Here is a 23,986-nt window from a genome sequence, read left to right as displayed (position 1 = left end):
AATTGTGAAATTTTGTGGGTAAGCTAGTCTTCCTTAGTAGAAGCTATGGTGAAAATTTGAGAGTCATTGCATGTGTAGTTTTTGAGTTATAGATTTTCTTTTTATCATTGGTAGATACTTGGGTGAATTTTAGTAAATTAATTATGAATCCTATGGCCATGAAACTTGGTATGTAGTATCTTGGTACCTTATAGATGCTAGGAAAAATATGAAATCTATTGCTTGACACTTTTCACTAGGGTTTCCTAATTATGCCATTTTAAGCCGTTCTGCCTTACCATTTTTGTGTAGGCTGTTGTACTTACTGAAATGGTGTGAAATTTTTATGGTAGTCTACTTAGGGTATGTAGTGTCTACTGTAATTTTTGTAGAATTAATGGGGTAGTTTTCATATATGTTTACTATTTCCCCTAATTAATTAAATAAATTAAGAAATGTATTAAAATAAATGTTTTGGTGATGGACACCCTACTTTCTGGTATTCTTGTGGTATGTGTCATATGTCAGTAAAGTTGGTTTTGTCCAATTAAGTGTTTATATCATAAGTTAATAATTATTGTTTGCATTATGTCCCTCTGGACAAGATATGGGGACTTTGGAAAGTTCCCCATGATATTTTAGTTTTCTGTGAATGAGATGAGTACAAGAGTTGTAGATAAATTAGGTAGCTAGCTCTTGTCAAAATTTGAGGGCATTTGGCCCAGTAGTTTAGAAACTACAGCTGTTTAAAGTTAGGTTGCAGTTTTTGCTTATTCTCTGCCTTGTGAGGATAGACCTTTGTTAATCGATGAGTTCGACCTAGTAAAGGTTTGAATCATGCTTTGAGGTCTGAAAATGTATTATAGACAATTTTATAAGCTTTCTAGATTGTCTTGTTGCATATCATTTGGATTTATAAATCTCCAGTTATGGCTAGTTTACTGCACCGCTACATAGTAGTCATCTTGCTGAAATACAATTGCTTGAGTGTATGTGGTTGCAATGTTCTCGTTGATTGTTTAGGGGTTAGCCTAACTTGAGAATATGCTTAGGTGCAGGTGCTAGGTCATTAATGGAAGATGAGCAATTATACCTTAGGTTGTATAAACGTGGTAAGTGAAAGTGATTTGAATAGGGCTTAAGTTAGAATATGCTAACTACAGCGAACATGTGCATTCCTCGAGCATCCCCGACATTCGTACATGTGCATCCATGATATTTATCTTGCGCATTCATGCAATAGGTGTGCCGGAGGGAGTGACGTTGCTGGAGTTCGAGGGAGCCAACCAGGAGGAGGAATCCGAGGTGCAGGAAGCCGACGAAGCAGTCGCCACGGAGGAATTGCCCGAGTGCCCTGACCACCAGCCTTCCTCGTTCCTGAAAGGCAAGCCCCAGAGCATATTAAGCCTCCTATGTTTTCACAAATATATTGAGTATCTTTTATTGTTGATGATGCATTAAGTATAGGAATTGGTTGGAACCAATTGCTGCATTATATATCCTTCCTTGTCCAGATATCGCACTGGAATCCTAATTAAGTTTAGGAACGGGTTAAATGCTTAGCCATGCTTAGTGCGGTAGAAGTCAGGTAATTTCCTGTCACCTGCGAGCTTTAGGATGAGGTGGATCACGGTTGGCTATATTTGCTATCGTGGAAAAGAACCATGTGAATAATGAATTAAGATCGGGCGGGGTCTTGTGTAGGTTTGAACATAGTGACTCCGTCTGAGTCGTTTAAGGACCGATACGCTGTACGTCCTCATGTCATGTTGAACGCAGCCTAACACTTAGCTGGCCGGATAAGTCGTTCCGACCACGAAGCCTAGTAGCTCAATTCAGGTTAGGAACACGAGCAGTGGCGGCACTCTGGAGGTAGTAAGGATGTGCAGAGAGCCATTGGCATAAGTCCAAGGCAGGTTAGAGTCCCGAACAACCTTGGCAGAGTGGTTCTCTAAGAATGCCGATCTATTCGGACCCGCGACTCCTAAATTGTACCAAAGGTGACTTGTTGCGACCCTGATGGGGGAAGCAGGGTTTGTGTTTAGGAATACCCCTCTAGCTGGATAGGAATTGATTCGAATCGCCGTCTCTCCCGGATAGTGAGAACTTGACTGAGCAGCGGCAACGTAGATTCAATTAACTTAACAATATGGTTACATGGATGATGATAAGGTTGCCACAATGAATACCTGATATGGTTATTAATGTTTGCACCCTAATAAAATGATTGCTTAGTACAGGTGCTAATATAGATGACAGGTTAATGGCTAAAAAGTTACTGCTAGTTCAGGTTAAGAGTTGATCATTATTACTTATGCTTTTCTGCAAAAAGAAAGTGTCAGCCAGCTCCACTACATTAAGCTATGCATAATCCTTGGTGTCATTTGTTTGGTTTTCGATGGGTAAGTCTAGCTGAGTACATTCCCGTACTTAGGGTTTATTCCCTCTTGTTGCAGATGACCTTCTATATCAGGGATTCTACAAGTATTGTCTCCACCCGGCGGGTGATGAGGACTAGATCATGGGCATGATCTCCTTTCTCTTATCTGAATGCTTTTGCGGTCTGTGATCAGCAAACCAGTATGTGTATTTGAACTCGATGTGTGAGTTAAACTATTTACTTCCGCATGTTTTACAAGACTTGTTTTGTAATAATGATGACTCTGTGATGGTGTAATCTATTTGCGAATGTCTACAAAATGTTGTAACATATGATATGTTATGTTGGATTACTATGATCTTGGTTGTATGCAAGTTGGTTTGAAATCCTTCGAGATTTCGGGTGACTACCGGGTTTATATGGGCTCAAGTTCGAGAATTTGATCGTTTCGGCGATTGTTTTTGTACTTGTGCTCTTATAAATTGGTCGGTTCCACGATAGCTACAAAGCCATTGTGCTAGAAACTCTTATTCATGATGAAGAGTTGATCCTTGAGAATGAGAAGCTCAAAGAAGAAAACAAGAAGCTCAAGGAAGAGAAGAACAATGATGTTCTCAAGGAAGAGAACAAGAAGCTCAAGATGAAGAAAGAGCATCTCAAGGTGGGATTGAGCAAGTTTGCAAGAGGCAAGCATCTCCAAAGTGAGCTACTCATGAACACCGTCATGAAGATGGATAGAAGTGGCATTGGATATGTGGCAAGTGTAGAGAAGAAGAAGGGTCAAGTTCAACAACAACAATCAAAGCCAAAGCCAAAGCCAAAGAGATGTTTTGAGTGTGGACAAGAAGGCCACTTTGCTCATGAGTGCCAAACTCCACCGCCACAATCCTTGCCCAAGCATGCTAGACCCTTTGCTCAATGCTCACTACATGCTTAGAAAGGATTCTAGTAGAAAGATGAAAATCATATTCTTAGGACCCCCTAACAAGAATAGGCCTAAGAAGATTTGGGTGGCAAAGTCACTTGTTGAGAAGGTGAAGGGCCCTCAACAAGTTTGGGTTCCTAAAGCTTGAATCTCTTGTGTGTAGGTGAACTACAAGACCGGTGGAAGTCATTGGATTATTGATAGTGGTTGCACTCAACATATGACCGGTGATACTCGTATGTTCACCTCACTAGATGAAGAGGTAGATGGATAAGAGAAAATAATATTTGGAGATAATTCAAAGGGCAAGGTTAAAGGATTGGGCAAAGTGGCAATATCAAATGATCATTCTATCTCCAATGTGCTATATGTTGCTTCATTGAGCTTCAACTTGTTATCCATTGGACAATTGTGTGATCTTGGCTTCCAATGCTTGTTCACCGAGAAAGAGGTTGTTGTATCCAAGGTAGATGATAATCAAGTGATATTCAATGGATTTAGATACAACAACTTATATCTAGTGGACTTCACCTCCGAAGATGCAAATTTGAAGACTTGCCTATTCACCAAAACAACACTTGGGTGGCTATGGCATAGAAGACTTGCTCATGTTGGTATGAGTTCACTCAAGAAGCTAATGAAGAATGATTTGGTGAGAGAATTGAAGGATGTGAAGTTTGAGAAGGACAAGCTTTGTAGTGCATGTCAAGCCGACAAGCAAGTTGCAAATACCCATCCAAAAAAAAGCTTTCATGTCAACCACAAGAGTGCTAGAACTCCAACACATGGATTTATTTGGACCAACAACATACAAGAATTTGGGAGGAAATCTTTATTGTCTTGTGATCGTTGATGACTAGTCAAGGTATACATGGGTATTCTTCCTTCATGACAAATCCAAAGTTGCATCTTGCTTCAAGAAGTTTGCCAAAAGAGCTCAAAATAAATTTGAAGTGAAGCTCAAGAAGATAAGAAGTGATAATGGAAAAGAATTTGACAACACAAACATTGAAGCTTATTGTGATGAAGTTGGGATTAAGCATGAAGTCTCCGTAATTTATATTCCTCAATAAAATGGTGTAGTTGAGAGGAAGAACTGGACTTTGATCACTCTTGCAAGGACAATGCTAGATGAGTACAACACCCCCAAAGCTCTATGGGTGGAAGCAATCAACACCATATGCTATGCATCAAACCGCCTATTCCTTCAAAAGTTCCTTGGCAAGACTCCTTATGAGTTGCTCAATAGGAAGAAGTCGAACGTCTCCTTCTTTACGGTGTTTGGTTGCAAATGCTACATCTATAAGAAGCGGCAACACCTAGGGAAGTTCTAAAGACGTTATGATATTAGTTTTTTTGTTGGTTACTCATCAAAGTCCAAAGCATATAGAGTATTTAATCATGCCACCAGCTTGGTTGAAGAAATATATGATGTGGAATTTGATGAATCTAACAGCTCCCAAGGAGCATATGAGAATCTTGATGATGTAGGTGATGAACCATTAAGGGAGGCTATGAAGAATATTCTGGTGGGAGACATCAAGCCAAAAGATGATGAAGATGATGTACAAGTCATTGATCAACCTTCTTCATCAAGTGTGCCACAAGATGGTGAAAAAGATGGGAGAGTAGAAAATAAAGATACTCATATCTCCCATGAGCAAATAGTGGTACAAGCACAAGATGTTGATGCTCCACAACCTCCTCCTTAAGTGGTTAGTAGAAGAAATATACCTCTCCTACAAGATCATCCATAAGATCTAATCATAGGGAGTCCATCAAAGGGTGTAATGACTCGATCTCAAAAACTTACTTCATTTATTGCTCATCACTCTTTTGTATCTTGCTATGAGCCTACCAAGGTAGAAGAAGCTCTTAAAGATCCGGATTGGATCAATGCCATGCATGAAGAGTTGAACAACTTCACTCGCAATGAAGTTTGGACTCTTGAAGAGCGACCAAAAGGTGCAAGAGTCATTGGAACAAAGTGGGTGTTTCGCAACAAGCAAGATGATCAAGGTGTTGTTGTGAGGAACAAGGCAAGACTAGTTGCAAAGGGGTTCTCCCAAGTTGAAGGCTTGGATTTTGGAGAGACCTTTGCACCGGTTGCAAGATTAGAAGCCATCCATATCCTACTTGCATATGCATCACATCATGAAATGAAACTATATTAAATGGATGTGAAAAGTGCATTTTTAAATGGCTTTATTAATGAACTAGTCTATGTTGATCAACCTCCCGGGTTTTAAGACCCTAGATATCCTAATCATGTTTATAGGTTGTCCAAGGCACTATATGGGCTTAAGCAAGCCCTAAGAGCTTGGTATGAGCGCCTTTGGGACTTCCTTATTGAGAAGGGCTTCACCATTGGGAAGGTCGACACCACACTATTCACCAAGAAGTTTGATGGACATATCTTCATTTGTCAAGTATATGTTGATGATATCATCTTTGGATCATCAAATGAAGACTCATGCAAAGAATTTGGTGAATTGATGTCGAAGGAGTTTGAGATGTCAATAATTGGTGAGCTAACATTCTTTCTTGGTTTTCAAGTCAAGCAAATGAAAGAAGGTATCTTCATCTCTCTAGAGAAATACACAAAAGATCTTCTCAAGAGATTCAAGATGGATGAATGTAAGCCAATCAAGACACCAATGCCTACCAATGGACATCTCGACCTAGATGAGGGAGGTAACCCGGTTGATCAAACTCTCTACCGTTCCATGATTGGTAGCTTGTTATATTTTACCGCATCTAGGCCCGACATCATGTTTAGTGTGTGTATGTGTGCTAGATTTCAAGCTAATCCTAAGGAAACACATTTAATTGCCGTAAAAAGAATCCTTAGGTATCTTAAGCACACACCAAGCATTGGCCTTTAGTATCCTAAAGGAGCTATATTTGAATTAATTGCCTATTCCAATTCAGATTACGCTGGATGCAAAGTTGATAGAAAAAGCACATCCGGAGGGTGCCATTTGCTTGGTAGATCACTTGTGTCTTGGTCCTCTAAGAAACAAAATAGAGTGGCTTTGTCCACCGCCGAAGCGGAATATATTGTCGTGGGTGCTTGTTGTGCATAAATATTATACATGAAACAAACTTTGCTAGACTATGGTATAGTTCTAGAAAAGTTACCTCTTTTGTGCGACAATGAAAGTGCGGTAAAACTTGCAAATAATCCGGTTCAACACTCTCGCACCAAGCACATAGATATCCGCCATCACTTTCTAAGAGATTATATTGCTAAAAATGATATATCACTAGAATGTGTAAGAACCGAAGATCAATTAGCGGATATCTTCACTAAACCGCTAGATTTAGCTACATTTTGTAGATTGCGGAATAAGCTCAATGTACTTAATTTTAGCAACTTCACTAAAAATTGAGCTTGTGTTGTCCCTTGCATTCATTGTAATATACAACATGTTTGATTTTTTGTAATGCATATAGGGCTTGTCTAACATGGTTAAGATAACCGCCAAAAAGCGTGTGAAGAAGCTTAACCTTAGATCAAACTTGACAAGCAACTAGATTTACTTACAAAGTATTGCATATGCATGGATGTTGTTTTGTCGTTTTGTTCCATTTGCCCTCTTATTGCCTATTTTCTTAAAAAGAATTATAGCCTAAGGCAAAATACTTTGAAAAATATGAGGGTTTGAGAGAGGTCACTCATATCAGTTCCAATTAGTATTTATTTAGATCTTATTCAAGTTGGGACTTGATTGGGAATAGGCAGTGCGAAGGAACATTGAAGATTTGCTGGAAAAGGGTGACCGAACGCTGCACTGGACTCTGCTATCCAGCGTCCGGTCAGTTCACAGGAGGTGAACAGAAGCTGAAGGAGTGACCGGACTCTATGTTTATGTGTTCAGTCAGGAAGGGTTCCAGCATCCGGTCGATCTACATGGCGTTCAAGGCACTGACCGGACCCTGCCTGTGTCCGATCATGGACCACCAGACATGTCTAGTCATGATTCTAGAGGAATTGGACCTCTCTAGAATCGACCGGATGCTGGGTGGTAGCGTCCGGATGCTACCACCGGAGCGTCCGGTCAGCAGATCTCGTGTGGCTTTAGGACTCTTTATCCGTTTCCTTTCTTGTCGCGTTGGGGGACCTATTTAATCGCACGAGCCATACCTTGGTGACCTATTCTACCACCGCCTGGTCCCGTGCCCTTGCCGCCGTTCAGCTCCATGCACCGCCCGCACTGCACTACCCGCGCAAAGCACCTCGCACCGCCGCGCCCGTGCGCCCGCAGCCGCCGTCTCCAGTTGCGCCAGCTCGCCGCGCCAGCTTGCCGCACTAGCTCACTGCGCCATCGCCACCGAGCCCCGCAGCCGCTGTCTCCAGTCACCAGCGCACCTGCCACTGCCAGCCAGTGTGCCCACCATCGCCCGACTGCTCCCACGCCGCCTGCACCTTGTCTAGAGCCACCGCCGTGCCCGCTGCTCTCTGGTAAGGCCATGCCCTAGCATCCTTTTCGCTTGATCTAGATCGTTTTCAATGCATTGACCTAAATTGCAACCAGGGCCATCGATTCATCGTGAACCCTAACCCTAGCCGGTTTCGAAGGTTCCCCGCATGATGTCTCTTCTTTTCTCGGATCATCGGTTCGTCAAGTAGCAAGCTAGTCATTTCTATTTCGCATCTACATTGCTTGCTCTTATAGGGTTTTGCATCTTTTAGATATATCATATTTACTTGTATATCCATCTATTCCATCGTGCAGCGAGTCGGTGCCATTGAGGTGACAAGTACAGTTGTTAGTTAACTTGGAGCCAAGCTCACGAGTACGGATCGAGGCCAAGCCTCGAAAATGTCAGTAGACAGTTGATCTTGTTAGCGGCAGTTTTTCTCTTGTCAGATCAGATGGCTTGCACCAAGAACGTTGGTGGTGGTCCAGGAGATGACGATCGGAGGCCCCCGCCTTGCCAGCATGTAGGATCTAAAGGCAAGGCGACGAAGCAGGTTACATCTAAGAAGTGCAAGTACCTCGACGTAGAGATAGCAAGAGCAGCAGCAGTCGCTGAGGCCGCAGAGCGTGCCAAGAGAGGAGGTGCTCACAGTGGTGTTGTCATTGTAGACCAGCAGCTTACACCAGCACAGAGGGCAGCAGTTGAGGAGGCTGAGCGTCTTCATAGTGGTCTACCTAGGACTATCATGATGGCAGGACATCATCTGGCTATTGAGGAGCCTCAACCTCAAGGGGAGTCCTAGCAAGAGCCACAGCAGCAGCCCCGACCAGTAGAGCCTCAGCCAGCTCAAGAGACTCAGGAGGGCCAGCAGGCTGAGGAGGCCAAGGAGACCGAGCAGGCACCCTAGCCATAGCTATGCTAACCATCCCACCGAGGCCAGCTACTCAGCGCAAGGGATCGCGTCCACCGCCTAGACCACAGGATCCGCCTCCAGTGGTACATCTTGACTTGAAGGCCGCCACGGCCAAGCATGTTCGGCAACTAAGGTTTGTAGAGTTTGAGGTGTGGTTTCCTCCGAGGAGGAATGAGAGAGCAGCAGAGGGTTTCTATACACCACTCTAGGAAGACTTCTACAATGCATACCTAAACAGTGGGACAGTCTTCTGATCTCAGATGGTCTGCAGTATTGAGGCTATTGTGGCAGCAGCCGAAGAGCATATCCGCCCCTACTTATCATATTTGCCAGGGCTGACAGATCTGGTTGGCCAGACAGAATTGTATGTACCATCTTGGGTTCGGTAGTTCTATGCTTCGATCTACGTTGACCCACATCATAACTTCATACACTTTGCATTAAGAGGCAGAGACTATAGGGTGATGAGTTTTAGGGCCAGGGAGATATTGAGGCTATAGGAGTAGCCTGTTAGGTTACATAAGGTGTGTTATGGACAGCAAGAGCCTCCTAGGCGTCCTCATGGAGGTTTGGTGCCCCTACTAATCTTGTGCGACATTGCTTCAAGAAGCCCTTTGGTGAGAGGTCGAGGAGGAACCCTAGTGACCTTACTCCTATAGCTCGAGTGCTAGAGGCTATCATCAGAAGGACACTACTTCCTAGGTTGGGATACAGAGAGGGTCTGACTCGCCTATAGCTTTGGCTCCTCAACGCCCTGATGCAGCAGACCGTGTTCGACATTTGGGACCTCCTTCTATCAGAGATGGAGGATACTATAGCTGAGGGCTTCAAGGGTCACAGACAGCTTCCATATGCACATTGGATCACATTCTTGATGCTTAAGTCTATGCAAGTTAGGACCCTAGAGATGGTTGCAGAGTACAGAGGTGCCACCACAGAGTTTCCAGCTTATAACATGGCATAGAGGATCAGGCACAACACACCACAGGCACCCACTCAGCCTAGCCATCATCTAGATGTTCTAGAGTCAGCAGCTCAGTAGGACGAGATTATTAGAGGCATAGCCGCTACTGAGGAGGAGCAGCTTGAGGCACAGCAGGAGGTGATAGAGTCTAGTGATAGTTTGGATGATGACTATTTACCGATTCCTCATATGCCTCCACGTAGACATGATGTAGAGGCCAGCAGTTTTAGCTCAGCTCCACCTACACCGTAGACAGATCCCACCCTAATTGCCATTCTTGAGCGGATGCAGCAGGATCAGGCACGACAGGCTTAGGAGACTGCTACCAACTTTGCACAGTTTTAGGCTCGTTAGGATGAGTTCTAGTAGCAGCAGCAGCTCCTTCAGCAGCAGCAGCAGCAGATGCATCAGCAGCAGTTACTCATGACCAGCTTTCTTGCTCCTCCGGCCTCCTATCGGTAAATGTTGGGAACGGCGTAGCCTCTGTGTTCCTGATGTAGAACCACTCCCTATGCCACCCCTGGTTGGAACTACAAGGGGTGTACACGGGGTACGAACCTTCTACGCTTGGCTTCTTCTGAAGGGCAAAACCCTCCACCGACGCGACCTCAACCGAGCTCCCCGCCGTTAAGGTCCTCCTAGAGAAGAACCGTTGGAAGAGATTCGTGTGCGGCTCCATCCCGAGGAAAGCCTCGTAGATAGTGATGAAACCAGCGATGTGCAGCACCTCCGTCGAATTGAGGTGTTGCAACTCCAAATCCCACTCATTAAGGAGCCCGCGTAGGAACCAGTGCGCGGAGTATCCTAGCTCGTGCTCATGGAAGGTAAGGAAGGACACCACCTCACCGGGACGAGGTCGTGGGAACTCCTCTTCCCTAGGGACCCTCTAGTGTGCCACCTCCTGCGGCGGCAGAAAACCCTTCTTGATGAAAGACTCTAGCACCGACTTCCTCATGGTGGACGACCTCTAGTTTGACATCTTGCTCCGGCTTGCAAAAAGGATCAGTGAGTTCTCATCTTCCCCCTCGCTCTCTCCCCCTTCCTTTCCTAGAAACCTCCACAGCTCTCTAGGACGCTCTCGACGAAGAGGAAAAAGAAAGGCGGTGGCAGCAGGCGACGAACAAGCAAAAGAACAAGGCGAACACTCTCTCTCTTCTACTTAAAGGAAGGGGAGCAGCAGTTAGGAAAGGACGTGCTGAGCAGGGAGGTGAAGTAGCGGGGCGAGAAACTCTCTCTCTCTTTTCCATTTAATGTAGATGGAACGCCCCCTGACCGACGAGATGTGTCCAGCGCGACGAAATGGCTCCTGATCAGGCGGGACGTGACCAGGACATGTCCCACCACTACTGCATGACCAACCACTACCTCATGTTGGGCAGGAAAACCAAAGCACCACCACACGCGGATGACTCCTCGTCTCCCCAGGCCAGACCTAGAGAAATCCAATAGCAAAATCTCCGCCGAGAGAAATCAGCCGGCCTCCTGAGTCGATCGATTCACTCAGGATAAGCACTTGAGATACAAGTCCCGATCGGACATTTCTGAACTGAAGCTATCCGAACCCCATCTCTTAGGTCACCAAGGTGAGCATGTGTTCATTAAAACAAAACTGTTCACACAAGGGCTAACCCATGATTGACCAGCACAGGTCCCGGTCGAACGTCTCCAACTAGAGCTCTCCGAACCCTGTCACTCTAGTCATCAAGGCCAGACCTGGAGAGATCCAACAGCGAGATCTCCATCAAGAGAGATCAACCAGCCTCCTGAGTCGATGGATTCACTCAGGATAAGCACTGGGACACAGGTAGGAAGCGAAGGGACACCCCATGTGGGCCACATCGACTCCGTCGCGAATGATGAGCTCAGGTCCCGGTCGGACATTTCCGACTGAAGCTCTCCGAGCCCTGTCACTCAAAACTATCAAAGGTAAACACTGTAAAACCCCCTCCATTTCTTTATAATCATTTTATACATCCATATGCACATTTCATACCATACGCCTGACCCCCCCCTCGGACAGTTAGGGCATGAACCACCCGGGGGCTCAGGAACTAAGCATCGGACATGCAACAAAATGCATCAGAATGTTTTGTGATTGCGTCACGAAGCGGCAATTGCCTCATTCGATATGAGCAACTGAAACAGAGCCAGGGGAGAAAATCGCAGATGAGCCTCGTGCGGCCCTCGCTCGGTTTGGTAGACTGGGTCATCTCAATCTTCTTGTTCGATCCTAAACCTCTCGCCAAGCTCATAGAATCTCCATCGAGGGGAGGCCAAAAGGCCACCTAGGTTGGTCTCTGGAATGACCTAGGCATCTGTCAGGTTGTAGGTAAAGGAGTAGTGGAATGTCACAAGAAGGCTATGCAAACCCCATCACGAACGACGGACCCGGATTCCACTCGATCACACCCGTTAACAACTCACCGAGCTAGTCTTTCGAGCCCGAGCGATCGGGACAGGAGACAAAACTCAGCCCCTCTGGTTGTGAGGAACCAAGGATGGGGTAAATGCACATAAACTCATATCGACCCCTACGAAGGCCCGACAGGGCTCTGGGGCTCAAGAAAAATGCCAAGGACGGTGACCTCAAACTCGCTAAATCCACAACTATGACTCACCCGGTCCCCGGTGCGCACCGACGCCAGGACCCGTGAGCACCGTCTCGTCTGATCTTTAACTAAACTAACAATGTCTTTGTAACGGCTTCGGACGGCTTCACTGTGCTCCAAATAAACCCTGGGACCATGACCCCAAACGTGCGTCGATAGGATTGGCGACATCCGGCTATGGCTCTTGGGACCGCGACTCCTAAACTCGCATCGATAGGATCGGCGACATTCGGCTACGGCTCTGGGGACCGTGACTCCTAAACTCGCGTCGATAGGATCGGCGACATCTGGCTATGGCTCCTGGGACCGCGACTCCTAAACTCGCATAACGGCTTCCTGAACTAACTAAACTAACTCTCTCGATCCACGGCGTGCACCAACGCCTGGGTCCATTCGCAAAACTCCATCTCACCCGATCCTGTGGCGCGCATCGACGCCAAAAGATCAGTGAGCTCTGACACAACCTAACTGAGCTATCACCACCCATGGCGCGCACCAACACCAGGGTCCGTTCATGACTCTGACTCACCCGATCCACTGCACGCAACGACACCGTGGTTAACCAAAATTCCATCTCAAACTAAAAAACATGCATACACGCCTGCTGAGACAACACCCCTAGCCGGTTCAGCCCGAACCGCCTGGGGCTTAGGGGCTACACCCGCAGGTGCGCTCGCGCACACCCGCCGGTAAGACAAAAATCCTCCAGACGATTCTGCCCAAATCACCCAGAGGCTTGGGGCTCCTGTCGGGTTCATAAACCCGGGGTTCCTCGGGGACCGGCTTCCACGCCAGGGCTCGGCCTAGGAGAATGGCCTTTCTTTCTTCTAGACTGGCCCGAGAGTCTAAACTCAATAGACCGAAGCACTCGCTTCAGTCCCTAGCCGCCTTTGGCCCATCTTTCCGACCAGAGCACTAGCTTAGGCTCAGGACAACTCCGAACGGCCTCTCCGATCAGAGTGCTAGCGTCAGGCCTTGGCTGCCTTCGCTCGGCCTCCACTCGGAAAGCCTGACCCGAGGACCACCTCGGCCTCTAACCCCGTGTCTCCAACCGGGGTTCATAGAAAAACCCTGTCCATCGCTATTCTCCGACTAACGCACTAGAATCGACTGAGGCCATCCGACCAGGGACGCCTGCTCGGAAGGAACCAGAAGGTGTACGAAGGAAGGCAAGACAAGGCTCGCAAGTCAAACCACGGCACCAGGGACCATACCCTGTGGAACAGTACTTTACAGCCGTCCTACTACAAACAGTATTGTAGGCGCCAACAATTACTTCTACAGTATTGTAGGCGCCGATCAAAACACCCGTTAGGTAAGACCTCCCATGTGCCTCTGGGCATCAACAGTATTACGAGCGCCGGAATTTACCGTACCAGGTGAACGTGGTAAAGTCAAGCCTCCAGTCGGCGAGACAACATTTTTGCAGGTACCGATATCCTCCAGTCTTGAAGAAAGCAGCTTAACCTCCCACATGTACGTGACATTCTGCAGTGACATCAACAGTGTTGCGGGCGCCCACCATTGTCCCATCCCCGTCGGCGTGGGCAACAAGGCTTAGAAACGTCCGTATTCTCTCTCCCTCTCACTTGTAAAGCTATCCCCTTCTTCTATAAAAGGGAATGTGCTCCCTCCAAACAGAGGAGAGTGAACCCAAGTCGACCTCTTCAAGTTTAGGTTCATTAGATCGATAGCTGGCAACCCCTCAAGCACACGCTAGAACATTTTGTTCATAGCATAGCTCCTGTCGATCTCGGCCCTTCTGACAAGACCGACCGGACACCCCGTCTCTCTCTCTCATTTGTAACCCCACTACAGACTTCGAGCACCTGGGCACGGGAATAAAGTCACCGATCAACCCACACTGGACGTAGGGCACATTGCCTGAACCAGTATAAATCCCGTGTCATTGAGTGCTAGGCCACCTCCGATCATAACGTACAGCAAAACTATAAATATTTACTAGTTGGTCACTTTTTGTACCGACATAATCACTCAAGCAATACACTTGGATTCTCTCTTAATCTCACAAAGATAATGAATCAATGATGCAGACGAGTGGGAGGGCTTTGGCTAAGCTCTTAAGGTTGCTATGTCAATACAAATGGCCAAGAGAGTGAGCTTGAGCCAGCCATGGGGCTTAAATAGAAGCCCCCACAAAATAGAGCCGTTGGATCCTCGGTCTACTAAAAATTAGGGTGACCGGACGCGCCGGTCAGATCGATCGGACGTTGGTCCCAAGCGTCCGGTCGCGCGATGCATGCCATGTGGCACCTGCTTCAAACGCTAATCGCCTGATCTCAACGGTCATCAGTACATTTAAGTTGTGACCAGACGCGCTGCTTCGAAGTAACCGGACGCAGGACCTCAACGTCTGGTTGTTTCCAATAACGTTCCATTCGCGACCGGACGCGTCCAGTTGATAACGACGGGACGTAGGACCCCAGCGTCCGGTCACTTTCAGTGTCCGATTACTCCTGACCGGACTCACCCAGCGTTCGGTCAGTGACCCTCTTCTCTGTGCGCTGCCTCGTCAGCAGGACCGGACTCACCCCGTCAGCGTCCGGTCACGAAGTGACCCATCGTCCCATCGAAGACCGACGCCAGCGTCTTCACTACTTCCACTAACCGGACGCTCCGGTCCAGTTGAGGCCAGCGTCCGGTGCACTCTGTGAAAACCTACCTTTTCTGTATAGGGCGCCGATGGCATCGTCGGACTGTCCGCACTCTACGAGCGGATACTCCGCCGGTGAAGTTTCTTACCCTTGCTCCCAAGTGCTAAACACAATGTGTATCACCTTTGTGCATGTGTGTTAGCATATTTTTCACAAACATTTTTAAAGGCGTTAGCACTCCACTAGATCCTAAATGCATACGCAATGAGTTAGAGCATCTAGTGACACTTTGATAACCGTATTTCGATACGAGTTTCACCCCTCTTAATAGTATGACTATCAATCATAAATTTGATCATACTCACTAAGTGTCTCGATCACTAGAACGAAAAACTCCTATCAAGTTTTACTTTTGTCTTGGACAAAGATAAATAGACAAGTTTAAGCATTTGATCATCACCATGCCATCATCATCATTATCATGTCATGATCACCATTGCTTCACCACTTGGAGTAGTGCTACCTATCTTATAATCACTTTAATAAACTAAGTTAACACTTAGGGTTTTATCAATTCAACCAAGTCAAACTAGAGCTTTCTTCAAAGTATCTGTTTTAGCCTGCGTGGCGCATGCACCCTGTTGCCCATATGCACGCATGCATTCTTTGTTTAATATATTTAATTAAATTTTGCAAAGATTAAATTTAATTAAGTTTTAGCGCAGTGAATTATAGATGAAAATCTTGGCAGTGCGTTGGTGGATGAGATCCCTGCAGCAGCGCAGTGCTCACTTTGAAGTTCGTTGCCGGATGCGATGAGCACCGTGGCAGCCATGCGCCATGAATGCCGCCGTGTGATGCGGTGGCCTCCTTGCCAACTGCGCCGGGGAAGGTGTGCCGACCATGCATGGCTGTTTGGTTTGAGCCCTGGCCTGGGGAGTTGCACCTAGGCACATGCATCCGACCCCAGACGTTCAAAAACCAACGCCTGGGATGCATGCCTGTGCCAGGCAGATTTGCCAGGACGTCAACCAAACTAGCCCGGCCCAGGTCGACGTGTCGACTCGAGGCTACGCCCTGCGATGCCTAACACTGTATACGTGGCCATTTTTTCCTTAAAAAAAGTCACGAGCTGTTGATGTGACCCGCGCCTCCCTAACCGCCACACGTCGCGCGAGTAAAACCCCTGCCCCACTCCGTCTTGACCGTCTCGCTCCCATAGTCCCATCCCGCCGCGCGCCCCCCTCGCACCCGCCTCGCCGACCGACACATGGACCCCACCGCCGCCCCCAGCTCTGGCGGCACCCCCGCCGACGCCGACGCCGACGCCACCGGCCCGACCAACACCACCGTGACGCTCCCGCTGCTCACCCTCCGCGACGTGCCGCGCCTCCCCTCCGCGCTCGTGTCCCCGTCCCCGGCGGCGGCGGTCCCGAACCCCATCTCGCGCCACCCCTACTTCCACCCGCCCGCCACCTTCTACATCTCCCCGGGGGACGTCACCCTCCGCCACGCCTTCTTCGACCTCGCCTCAGCCGCGCCGTCCCCGCTCGTCGCCTACCGCCGCGCGGGGCCCCGGGGGGACATCGCCGTCGACCCGGCCGCGGCGCGCGCCGCGCTCGTCTCCTGCGGAGGTCTCTGCCCAGGCCTCAATACCGTGCTCAGGGAGCTCGTCGTCGGCCTCCAGGAGCTCTACGGCGTCCGCCACGTCTTCGGCGTCGCCGCGGGCTACCGAGGCTTCTACGGCGCCGACGAGGATCACGTCAGGCTCGACCCCGCCGCCGTCGACGACTGGCACAAGAAGGGCGGCACCGTGCTCAAGACCACGCGGGGTGGCTTCGATCTCTCCAAGATCGTCGACGGCATCGTCGCGCGCGGGTACACGCAGGTGAGAGCAACACTCAGAGATCAGGCACCGCAATGTAAAATTGGGATTCTGCACTGTTTACAGTTTACACACTTAAATCCCAACAGTTAATCTGGGTATTACCGAAGAGTAGTAGTCCTATCCTATCCTATTTAGTTCGAGATTTCAGGGTTCAGAATGGCTAAGTAGGCTATGAATTTTTGAGCTGTTTACTCACAGCGGGACCAAAATTCAGCTATGCCAATCGTTTCCCTGCTTAGTTCTTAGGCGTGTGTTGAGTGCTTTTGCAAATGCCTGTGCTTCGTTATAAAGTATAAACTAAACTGATCATGTCTAAATATATATATTTTTTTGAAGGTATATGCAATCGGCGGAGATGGAACCATGAGAGGGGCTGTGGCTATCTTTCAAGAGTTTAAACGCCGCGGTTTGGACATATCCATTACTGGGATCCCAAAAACTGTGGACAATGACATTGGCATTATAGACAGGTCGTTTGGTTTCCAAACTGCGGTGGAGATTGCTCAGCAGGCAATTGACGCTGCTCATGTGGAGGCTGTTAGTGCTGTCAATGGTGTAGGCCTTGTCAAACTTATGGGAAGGAGTACAGGCCATATCGCCCTTCATGCCACTCTGAGCAGTCGGGACGTTGACTGCTGCTTGATCCCAGAGGTTGATTTCCACCTGGAAGGTAAGGGTGGCCTGTGTGAGTTTCTGTATGAGCGGATTAAGAAGAAGGGGCATGCTGTCATCGTGGTTGCTGAAGGAGCTGGTCAGGAACTGATTCCCCGGACTGATGATCAGAAGCGAGAGCAGGATGAGTCTGGCAACATTGTGTTTCTTGATGTGGGAACCTGGCTGAAATCCGAGCTGGGCAGATGGTGGAAGAGAGAACATCCCGATGAACTGTTCACTGTGAAGTACATTGACCCTACATACATGATTCGAGCGGTTCCTGCAAATGCCACCGACAATTTGTATTGCACTTTGCTGGCGCATTCCGCCATCCATGGGGTCATGGCTGGGTTTACTGGCTTTGTACCTGGTCCAGTAAATGGGACCTACAGTTACATACCACTGGAAGACGTCGCTGTGGCAAAGAACCCTGTTGATGTGAATGATCACAAATGGGCATGGGTTAGATCAGTTACAACTCAGCCAGATTTCCTGCAATCCCAAGTATAATACCTTAAGTCCAGTGGCTGCTCCTTCCTGGAACCATTAAATTAGACTTTCTTCTGATCCAGTTTCCTGCCTACCTAGTTATTTTCTGTTCAATAAGGTGGTAGCTTTATGCTCCCCATTTGTGTGCTTGTGGAACACTTTTGAGAATATGTCGGTAGCAACTGTTGTGCTTGTACATATGTTGATATTATCATTCTCATGAATAAACGATGCTTTGGGATGAAATCACGATTTTACTTTGAATGAAACATTGCTATATATATGTCATCTGCCAATGCTAGGCGATGAATGTGACTTGATCCAATGCAGTGTATCTCAATAAAAAAATAACGACGCAAGTGTGCAATAGACAAGTTGGCCTATTAGCTCAGTTGGTTAGAGCGTCGTGCTAATAACGCGAAGGTCGCAGGTTCGAGACCTGCATGGGCCATTTTTTTGTTTCTTCTTTTTGTTCCTTTTTTTTAAACATTTTCATCTTTTTTTGGTTTCTCCATACATAACTTTTTTTTTGTTTTCCCCCACTTTTTTTTTATTTTTTACATTTTCATCTTGCCGCTGAAACTTCCTGACTCCAGTCTCCACTCTCCAGAACAGAGCTTTTGTGACATTTTCATTTTTGCAGCTGTATACCGCTTCCTGACTCTAGAACAGAACTTGTGGGCGATCAAATGGCAAACAAACTATTTCCCCCTTGTTTTTGACATTTTAATCTTGCAGCTGTATCACTGTATGCCGCGTCCTGACTCCAGAACGGAACTTCTGGCTGAACAAATGGCAAATAAACTCTCCAGAACGGAACTTCTGGCTGAACAAATGGCAAATAAACTATCCTACAGGCTTGCCAGATAACTTGTCGTCTGTCTCCCCTTCTCACTAGGTTGACATAAGTTTTCCTCAACTTTAATTTGCATTCTTATTCATCATTTCTTCATTCTAATGCCAAATTCAAGTGTGACATTTTCATCCCAGTTACCACAGAACAAAAACAAGCGATCATCATCCTGGTCTCTTCGGAGTAAGTACGGCCAGTTGTTAGTAACGATATCTAGCTGAGTCCTACAGAGTTAGATGATGAGAGCCTTACGAAACCCAGGGGCCCTTCTTTTTTTTATAGGATAGTAGTTGAACCACTGGAGAATGTTTTACAGGGTGAAGTGAATCAACCACCTTCAAGCAATTGCCATGGACAAAATATATCTACACCATGTACATCAAATTACAGTCTCAGCTGCCTCAGCCTCGTGCTAGCTACTAGCCCGTGCTCAGTGTTTCCTTCATTTATGGGATTTGTCACTGATCCTTAATGTATATGCTCCATCCACCTTCCCCTTCCTCTCTGGTGTACTACTAACTGATGAACGCGCTGCGGCTGAAGCTTTAGGACAGTCAAGATTCAGGGGAAGTTGGCTCGATTTCTATTGGCAGACCTCTCTGAAACTCCACATACGGGTATGCCATCGGAATGTCATCGCCATCAATTCTCCATCTGCAGGGCACCAAGTTTTCAAGAACCAAAACGATATCATCAGCTAATGGCGTTTCTAAAATTGTAAGTAATTTTACTACTCTGAAAGAATAATAACAATGGCAGGTCATTTGTCACATTCAGATGATTTAAGATTATTATGGACAACATTTGGCAGTTTGGTCACATTGCAGAATTCTATATCTTGTATGATACCACTCAACTTGCATTGCGTACTTGTCGAAAACCTAATGCTGCCAATGTTTGTTCTGTATGTTGTCGTCTGATATATATGTCCCAACAGTTCTGGATCCAAAATTACTTAACATTTATTTTGAGACCAGTGGTCCCTGTAGATAAAAACATAAATTAGATGGTTGCTATCATAACCTCATTATTCTGCGTCCTTGTTCATTGTTGCATCATCATTTTTTCCCCTATTTAACAGTGTTGTCATAGCCTTCTTGCCATTACTTCCTAGCATGTGGTTCAATGATAACTGCATTATTTTGCTTTTACGTTCATGGCCTGACAGATTGCTCTATTTGGATTTAACACTGTCCTGCCACACTACTTCCTTAAGTTGGTTAGAAAATCTGCATGGTGCTCATGCGTACTGTGCTTTGATTTGCCAAAAAATCAGCTCCAACTCAGTTAGGACTAGTATCCGTCCTTTGTTTTTACCTATAATTGAGGACAAGGTGATGGAGGAAGAAAGCAGCCTCTACTTTAGCAAGCTCTGATCCTGGGCAGAGCCGGGGGCCACCACCGAATGGTGTAAACCTCTTGCTTGTCCCTTGGCTTGTGCCCTGGTATATATCAATCAGATGAGTCACACATATGAATGAAACCATGAACATCAGTAAAGAAAAAAAAATGAAGCAAAGCCTAGAGGGCTGGCTTTCAACGAACGGAATCATGGTTAGGACCATTAACAACAAGCACTACATCAGGCAGCATGCTTGGCATCTGAAGATACCAGAACAGTTGTGGGTAATTATGTCACAGATGGACACACACTAATTAAAGGTAGCAATTAGTTAGAGTACACACTTTAAAGAAGATTCCCTAAAAGCCCCTGATAAGCTTGTTTGATAGGTCCTCTGCCTCTTTTTTGTATATTTCAGTTTTGAATAAGTAGGAATATATATTATCACAAAGCTAAGCTTGACTATTTATGGAACATGAATCATTGGATCAGTGACATTATTATAGTTAGATGGCAAGTGCAGAACAGTAATTAGGAAGGAGTCTCAGTGAGAAAGAACACAACGTACGTACCTCCCATCTACAGGGCTGAAACTGTTGTGCGTTTCCATGAAGTGAGGGGTTCAGATGAACAGCACTGAAGACTGGTAGGACCTTCCAGCCAGATGGAATCAGATACTCTGCAACAGAGCAAAAGGGAGAGCCACTTGCTTTTGAGCATCTTCGTTTAGCAAAAGCTATGAGGTATTCTGGGCATAACAATGCTTAAAAATCAGGCTTAAAGGTGCGACCATCCCCTCTGCCTGATCCATTATCATGTGATGAGCACAAATGGAATCTGCCGCGAAAGTCTCTCTCGATGCAGGAGGGGTTCATTCATCTCACCTTTGTATTTGACATCTTTGAGCGCCTTCCGGTGCACAAACTTGACAATGTTGCCACATCTCAGCGCCTCGTTGATAACCTGCAACAACGGCAGGCAACCACCACGTCATCAGCATGACAACAGCATTTCCACATACTACATATATATATATTTACTTACAGCACAAAATTTTAAAAAATCTCATATTTTGGAGATTCACGTATTTGTGTGGGTTCCTGCTAACAGAAATTTATTGTCCCTGGAGCGGAGGGATTACATACTACTACCATGTCTAATACGCATGTACATATTGAATGGATGATCATCTATCTCACTTGTTGGGTATATTCCATCTTCTTGTAGTCTTCTGAAGTCAAGCACTCCTCCTTCCCTTTGTTGGATCTTATGCTGTCGTGCTCCCTCTGCATATGTTCATGGATAGTTTATTTATTGATGGCCACCAGCATAAAAATAAATTAGCAGTGCCTTCACAGTAGTTTAAAACAAAGCAGGCATAAATTACCTTAACCAGGTCCAGATCTTGAGCAGACTGCCCAAGGAAGTAAACGACCATGGAGATGAGGAGCGAGGTGGTCTCATATCCTCCCAGCAGGGAGTCCAGAACGAAGCTCACTTTCTCCTCGTCAGAGAGCTCGTTGCTTGACAGCAGCACGTCAAGGAAGTCACCCTTGTTGCATGACCCAGCGCTCCTCCGCTCCTCGATGATGCCCTTCACAGTGTTGGATATCCTCTCTCTCGCCTGTCATTAGGATTCATATTAGGAGCAGCAGACAACAAAATACACCACGGTTATATACTGTATTCTTTACTACTGATGTAAGGGGGTGTTCGGTTCTTCCGTCGCTCCTAAAAATTCATATCACATCGAATGTTTAGATACTAATAAGGAACATTAAATATAGATTAATTACAAAACCAATTACATAGATAGAAGCTAATTTGCGAGACGATTTTTTTTAAGCATAACTAATCCGTCATTAGCACATGTTACTGTAGCACCACATTATCAAATCATGAACTAATTAGGCTTAAAAGATTCATCTCGCAAATTATGCAATTAGTTTCGTAATTAGTCTATATTTAATACTCTATGTATGTGTCCAAATATTCAATGTGACAGGAATTTTAAGAGATACTGCAGAAACCAAACAGAAGCACATTATATATATATATATATATATATATATATATATATATATATATATAGTGTGTATACACTAATGAAGAGATCGATGTTCTTTATTAACGCAAGCATGGCATGTGCTAATAAAGACATGCTGGATGATTACCTGGACAGCCTTGGCATATGGGGTCCCTGGGATGTAGAGAGGGAAGGAGATGAGGCCCTTCATGAAGGCCAGGAAGTCCTCCAGTATCCTTGCAGTGACCGGCTCCTCTGGTGACAGCCCCAGCACCTGCTTCACTATCACACTGAATGCAAACTGTGCTTCTCAAGGACAGAGCAGAGGACACTGGCCGGCCGACCCAGAGGAAAAAGGAAAGAAAAAAAAAACGAGCCTTGTAAGTCAAACAAAGTCACCATGGCAAAAGATCGATTCATGCAGAGGCAACATGACCATTCGTTGGGTGCATAGCTGCTAGCAGCTAGCTAACCTTTCTTGCCTCCTCGCAGAAGGCGACGACCCTGACGCCGCCGCCGCCGCCGCTCCCGCCGTCGTCGTATCGCCATGCGCCGACGACGTGCAGCGCGATCTTCTCGATGTCGCCGAGGTAGCTGGGCTTGAGCTTGGTGGAGGTGACGAGGGCGAGGGCGAGGTTCCTGAGGCGCTTGTGGTCCTCGCCCAGGACCACGAGCATGGAGGACTTGCCCAGGATGCCATGGATCGGCCTGGGGTAGCTGCACTGGAACAGCCGCTCCTCGTTCTGCAGGATGAAGTGGTTGAGGTCCTGGTCGCAGGACACCACCGTGGGGGTGCAGAACAGGTGGGACTTGAACACCTGCCCATACCTGCATGAACAACAATGCTGTTATTAGCTACTAGGACCATGCATGCATGTCAATCGGCGCGCGTTCATTAACCTTTACTACTACCTCTCCCCTCTTTTATTTTTCACTTCACCGTGAGTCAGTCAGTCAGGCTGTCACGGGCTCGGAACAAGGCAACCAAAACAAAAACATGAGAGATGCATGATAGATGAGAAGGCTGCTTAGACATGACAGCGGCAGCATCACCTTATGCTGTCACATGAAATAATGGCGCAATACTTAATTGCACGGTAAGGTGATTAACAAGATCTCATTCTCATATGGCCGGCCGGCCGGTTCGCTAGCTAAGCTAGCTGTGCCGCCTGTGCATGGATGGACTGTAATTAACGACAAGTACTGGACGACTAGCTATTTACAGTAGCATGTACCTGGAGCAGTGATCCTCCAGGAAGCCGCCCAGCGTGTTGGAAGCGTGCGGCGTGAGGAACCGCAGCGTCTCACCGAGGAGCGGCCACCCGAAGCTTCCCTTGGGGGCCTTGGGATTCAGAAGCAAGGGCAGGAAGTGGCTGAGCACCAGAGCCAGGAGCGACGCGAGCAGGGTCGCCACAGCGGCCAGCACGAGCTCCCCCGCCATCATCGCCCACCACTCCTCCTCCCAAGTTTCATCTCATCTCACAACCGCATGCATGGATCGGCCGGAGCCTGCAAGAATCTCTTCTCACCTATCTATATATCTATCTATTCTACAGTGTAGTTATGTATATATGTAAGTATGTATATGAATGCTTTGCTGGCTTCCCTTAGCTTTGCTCAACAATGCTCACACACACAGGCCGCTGGCCAGCTCCCTCTCTCCCCTCTCTCTAGAACGGAAGGTGAGGGGGGAGCTATATGGTAGCAGAAGGCAGAAAGGATCTTGGCAAATGGAGAGGAGGGAAAGGAGATCGAGAGAGGGAGAGGGGAAAATAAGGCTGCCTTTTGTTTCCTTTCTTTTGGCCGCCATCTTTTCATTTATTTACTTATTTATTCAGTGTTCTTCCCCTGAGCCTGAGTAGTACTGAAGTACTCTGTGCGTCCACAAAAGTACGTAATTCTCGTTTGTTTAGAAGTCAAATAA

At 46.8% G+C, this 23,986-nt stretch overlaps 2 protein-coding genes and 1 non-coding gene across 3 annotated transcripts; 2 read left to right on the top strand and 1 right to left on the bottom strand.

Moving 5' to 3' along the window:
* The first annotated feature begins 16,007 nt into the window (after positions 1–16,007).
* Positions 16,008–18,088, top strand: LOC136496857 (ATP-dependent 6-phosphofructokinase 2-like). The gene is made up of 2 exons (XM_066492620.1): positions 16,008–16,698; positions 17,035–18,088. Exons 1-2 carry the CDS (start codon positions 16,081–16,083, stop codon positions 17,860–17,862), a joined length of 1,446 nt encoding a protein of 481 aa, XP_066348717.1. The 5' UTR covers positions 16,008–16,080; the 3' UTR covers positions 17,863–18,088.
* Positions 18,089–18,218: 130 nt separating this feature from the next.
* TRNAI-AAU (transfer RNA isoleucine (anticodon AAU)) lies at positions 18,219–18,292 on the top strand. The gene has a single exon. It is a non-coding gene; the product is annotated as a tRNA-Ile (tRNA).
* A 669-nt stretch (positions 18,293–18,961) lies between these two features.
* LOC136496856 (cytochrome P450 724B1) lies at positions 18,962–23,782 on the bottom strand. Its single transcript, XM_066492619.1, has 9 exons — positions 23,298–23,782; positions 22,536–22,890; positions 22,211–22,363; positions 21,424–21,660; positions 21,236–21,322; positions 20,921–20,999; positions 20,609–20,715; positions 20,012–20,136; positions 18,962–19,348 (listed from the first exon to the last, which is right to left on the bottom strand). The coding sequence occupies exons 1-9, from the start codon at positions 23,504–23,506 to the stop codon at positions 19,249–19,251; spliced, it is 1,452 nt and encodes a 483-aa protein (XP_066348716.1). The 5' UTR covers positions 23,507–23,782; the 3' UTR covers positions 18,962–19,248.
* Positions 23,783–23,986: the final 204 nt, after the last annotated feature.

The sequence above is a fragment of the Miscanthus floridulus genome, chromosome 12, assembly GCF_019320115.1.
Source record: "Miscanthus floridulus cultivar M001 chromosome 12, ASM1932011v1, whole genome shotgun sequence".
NCBI classification, from domain to species: Eukaryota; Viridiplantae; Streptophyta; class Magnoliopsida; order Poales; family Poaceae; genus Miscanthus; species Miscanthus floridulus.
Note: the sequence above shows the minus strand (reverse complement) of the source record. Positions and strands in the feature narration are given on the sequence as shown.